At 33.6% G+C, this 4,882-nt stretch overlaps 1 protein-coding gene across 1 annotated transcript; it reads left to right on the forward strand.

Annotated features, from left to right (window-relative positions):
- On the forward strand, window positions 186-3,508 carry LOC107612499. The gene is made up of 4 exons (XM_021109545.1): window positions 186-323; window positions 805-1,097; window positions 1,246-1,362; window positions 2,093-3,508. Exons 1-4 carry the CDS (start codon window positions 317-319, stop codon window positions 2,927-2,929), a joined length of 1,254 nt encoding a protein of 417 aa, XP_020965204.1. The 5' UTR covers window positions 186-316; the 3' UTR covers window positions 2,930-3,508.

The following is a 4,882-nucleotide window of genomic DNA, read 5'->3' on the forward strand; positions in this document are numbered from 1 at the left end:
TTCCACAAGAACGTGACGTGCTGCGGTGCTGTTCAGGTAGTGTCCTATCATCTCTGTGTTCATTTTATAGTTATCATTATTATTATTTTATCTTTCTGGCAAATTTCTTTAGGTTTTCTTGAGCTACATTTTGGAAGAATTACTGATAGAATCAGACATTTTCTGTTTTATCGAGGTATTAAGTATTTAATATCCATTTCAATTGATTCTCAAATCAGAAGATGACACAGGATCTTCGAATTAGCGACTTAAAAGTTAGAAGTATACACTCTTCGCAAGAAAAGTTTCCATTTATCATTTGCGACTTCAGAATGGGATGAAATGTATGCAAGGAGCTTGATCTAGGTTTTTTATTAGAAAGTGATTCTAAAATGGCAAGTCTCTGCGAGAAATGTTGCCTCGCTTGCTAAGATTTGATCACTGATTTCGTTTCTGATAGACATAGCACTGTGCAACATTTTTCTTTTCTTTTAGGGTTTGTTTGTGAGTTGGGATCTTTGGAGGTGACGGCAGGGAAGGGAATGAAGTGTTTGTTATTAGTTTAGAATTACAAGAGCCACTTGTTTGCTTAATGGTTCATGACTCGTGTATTTATAAATTTAGCTGTAATGTGATTATGAATGTGATTTACTAATTACTAGGTTCAAGGTTAATTTATTTGAGTCTAGTTTAGAAATATCAAAAGAAGCATGTAATATGTGTATTTTGGAATTTGTTCTCTGTTAGTATGGAATGCTAGGTAGTACGCTTGTGGATTTTTGTTGTAGTTTGAATCACCTTTAATGGTTTTCTATGTATGCGCAGACATGAGGTCGAGGAAATTGCACCAAAGAAACGAGGTGCTTGGAGGTTTTCCTGAGTTTGGTGCAATATTCATGTCTAATAGAAGTACTTTGCAAGAATGTTTTGAGAAGAGATTGTTTGGGCTACCTGTTGGTTACTCTGATTTTGTTCGAAACGTAAAGGAAGGAATGACTCTGTTCCTCTTTGAATTTGAAGAGCGAAAACTTTATGGGATTTTTGAAGCAACATCAGATGGTGGCATGAATATTGTTCCACAGGCGTATGTTTCAACAGGAAGGTCATTCCCTGCGCAGGTGCCAATTTATATGTTCTATTTCATTTGTTTTTTTCCAGTTCAGATATTCTTTTGTTGTTTCTGTTGATTTAAAGATCAGTGATCACTATAAGAAAATTCTTATGCTGATCTGTTTTATTGTTGATTCTGTTCTTTATATTGACCAGGTTAAATTCAAAATAAAATGGCACTGTGATCCTTTATCTGAAGATGAGTTTTATGGTGCCATTAAAGATAATTACTTTGGTTCCTACAAATTCAACTTTGGTCTCACTAAGGAGCAGGTGTGCTTTGTTTACAAGTTTTGGTTGACATTTATGCTTCATGTTCCTTGATATACTAGTGTGAGAAGTTAGTGTTTATCCATCTGTGTAGGATAGCCTGCTACAAAGCATTGTCCCATGAATTTAGTGGTGTGTCCATGTGTTTGACACACATGGGGCATGCATATGTATATGTTCAACTATTTATTTATTATGCTTGGACACACTTTGGACATGGCTCACACAAGGGCACGTGGGATACTCAACTTGGACAAACTTTTTATTTTTCACATCTATTCTGATGGGCAAACTCATCGGAAAATCCTCTCCAATAGCTTACTTGATATATTTCTAGTCTGCTCTTTGATTATGAATGCGATAACAACAATGGTGGAGAAGGGAATGAAGTTAATATTCAAATGCTCCCTCTAACTAAACATCGAAAATCAAAGGATGTCAATTAAACATCTTTCATTAAGTTCACTAATTATGTTATGTATTGGTAGGTGGCCTGCAATTTTTTCAGGATGGGATTTAGTAAGCATTGACATATAAAGAATGTCCAAAGTAGTGAAAATTGATGATTTAACATTTATGAATCTAAAGATATTGTAAATCTTGAAACTTACACTCATGTGCCATATTTGTTTCTTACAATGTTTAAGGATTTGGTGCCTTTGTATCCATTTCTTGTTGATTATTTGTGTCCAGATGATGTATAGTTTTATGATTCTTATTATTTTGATGTTAGATTGAGAGCCTTCTGCAGTTGTTCAGTTCAAGAAAGATTGAAGTCCCAAGAACTCCATGTCACAAAAAAAGGAAGAATAAAAAACAGGGTTACAAGTCTATAAAAGATGTGGGGAAGAAAGGGAGGTTTGCGGAGGTTGAAATCTTCAGAAGGAAGCCTGACAAAATTCATGGCAGTTCAGATATTTCAGAGCTAGACGTGGAAACATTTTTGGCATCTATTGCTTGTGGAAAATCTGAAGTCACCCATTCTGATGATGCTTATGATCCTGAAAATCCTGGTTTCCATCATTCAGTTGTCCCTAAGGATCTCAATGCTGCTTTTGGAGAATCACATGAGCTGGTTGCCTTGCAATCAAAGAAAGAAAACTTCAATTTTTCTGCAGAAGACACCTTGGAATATATACCCTTGTGTTTACCAGATTCTGCTGATGAAGAGGGTTTTGATGTTGGTGAATGTACAGGAGAAGAGCTAGGTAAATTTGTTGACAACAAATTGTCTATTATCCCTGTCCCTCAGTTACCACTTGTGTCTAATCTGAGTGATGAAGGATGTAACCAAAAGAAAATGGAGGATTCAGTCACTTCTTCAAATGGAAGTCCATGCTCTGGATTAGATAACTCGTCCTTGGCTGCTATTTCCTTCTCAGATGCAGTTGGCTTTCAGTCCAAACCTGGAAGTAATCGTTGTGAACTACAGCCAGCCAAGTGTTTGTATTCTGACAACCTGAAAAAGAGAGCCAGTGTGTTTTCCCGGTTAACTTTTCCTTCAAAGAATCAAAATGATCTTAGAATGAAGTTAGTGGATCATAAGTTGAGAGTCAAGCAGCATAGTTGAGGACAAATTTCCCAGAATACAAACATTATGATAAAGTTGACATACCAGGAATGTTGGGTTCCTATTATAACAGGACGTTTCAAGAAATCACTGCCAAATGATGGGATTGGATAGTACATAGTAGTATATTTAGATTGCTGTTTGGATTTGGAAACTGCATGGTTTTGCCAAAAAAAAGCTAAAAATAGAACCATTGTTAATATACCATGATAGAACAGTGATTCTTGGTCTAATTTTAATAGAAGTGATTTTAGCTTGAAGTGAGGGAAGCCTAGCCCAACCATTAATCTATGAGAAATCAATCTCATTAGTTTCGTTAATCGTGAGTCACATGATCTTAATGAAGTAACGTCAAGCTTTCTGATGGATCTATGCTTAACGAGTTCAGTCCAGTCTTTTCTTTTCTTTTTTAGTTTTTGTTTTATTTTTTTATAGGGAAATATTTGGTGTTAATGATTTGGATGAACCGAAGCAATATGAAGAGCAACATCTCATTCGGCATATGACTGTATTGAGAGGTAATGTCATGTATATATGATTTGGGATTCAACTAGTCAAAAGTAACATGGCACTCGATCAGTTTATGCACACTCAATATATCATGAATTGTTCAGCCATCAATAAGTTAAAAAGCCAAGTATTATAATCTGTACATTTTTTTAGGAAAAAATAACTCGTGACAATAGTTATTTCTACTTGATAAAGCATGCATTGTTCAGGTGAATGCTGCTATACACCATCTGAAGTTGGGTGTAATTCAATGATAAAAAGTTGAAACGATGTTCCAGCTTTGCAGTTCGTCTTTCCCCTTGTTTCTAACTTCCAAAGATTTGTGAACGGAAAATAAAAATAATCATCATGTGATCTAATATGATGTATGCTCATTTAGTTTTAATGTTGGTTTCACAATTGGTGGTGTGTTACAACCAAAGAAAATTGGTAAGTAGAAAGGAGTCATTTTCAAATAGGCAATGACTAATAGAAGAAACCCTACTCTTGTTGACCTTGATTCGTTGAACTTTTCTCTTATTCTGCGTAGAAGAGGAAAAAGGATAAACATTTTGCTAGTACAGAAAAAAATACGGTGATAGAAAATTCCTTTTAAAGCTCTGCATAGCTAAATAACTAAAAGGTTGAACATTCAACGCAATGAAGTAGGAGACTTAGTTACGCACATTAAGTTAGCTTGCTTCTGTGCTTGATCAACATCGTTTCTTTGCGAATTCGGCTTGAATATTGAAGGTTTAGCTGGATTGTTTTTGTAGCTTCTACATCGATACATAATTACATAGTTCTCAAACAAGCTAACTCTTATTACCTACTATACAGTTAAACAATGTGAGCATAAATTTAATTAAACTTAAAAGAAAATGGTGGTCTTAATTACTTCCATATTTCTATCCAATGTTTTGTCAAGAATCTTACCTCATCTTTTTATATATCTACTATATATAACTTAATAGAGCAAGTTTTGTAGCATGTCTTCATACACGTGTAATCTCAATCTCTCTCATTCTCCCTACATTTTTTCATCCCTCTTTATACCATGCTACCTCTTTGATGTGTCATGTGGCTCGCTCTCTTTAATAACTATAATTTATATTTTGGTTTAAAGTGTTGTCATGCATTATTTTTTATTACGGTTTACTTAACTTGTGTTCTAAAAATATACGTTAAATTATAAATTAAAAGATCTTTTTATTGAAAATATAATTTTTAAATTTTTAAAGCATTTGTTTTGTATTTATTCAAAAAATCATTTAAATTTTTTTATTAAAAATAGTTTATTATATATTCTTAAAACACATATGATGCAACTAATATTTATATTTTTTACAAACATTATATGTGTTTACGGTTTTGTAACTTAAGATATAAGTATATATTGCTAAATTTTAATTAAATATACTAAGAAGCAAGTCTCAAGAATACATAGATTAGCATTTATTAATA

Source organism: Arachis ipaensis, chromosome B08 (assembly GCF_000816755.2).
Source record: "Arachis ipaensis cultivar K30076 chromosome B08, Araip1.1, whole genome shotgun sequence".
Classification (NCBI taxonomy): domain Eukaryota; kingdom Viridiplantae; phylum Streptophyta; class Magnoliopsida; order Fabales; family Fabaceae; genus Arachis; species Arachis ipaensis.

Coding starts and splice junctions, on each gene's coding strand:
- LOC107612499 (XM_021109545.1), top strand. Junction 1,098..1,245: donor GAAGGTCATTCCCTGCGCAG/GTGCCAATTTAT, acceptor TATATTGACCAG/GTTAAATTCAAAATAAAATG. Junction 1,363..2,092: donor TTGGTCTCACTAAGGAGCAG/GTGTGCTTTGTT, acceptor TTTTGATGTTAG/ATTGAGAGCCTTCTGCAGTT.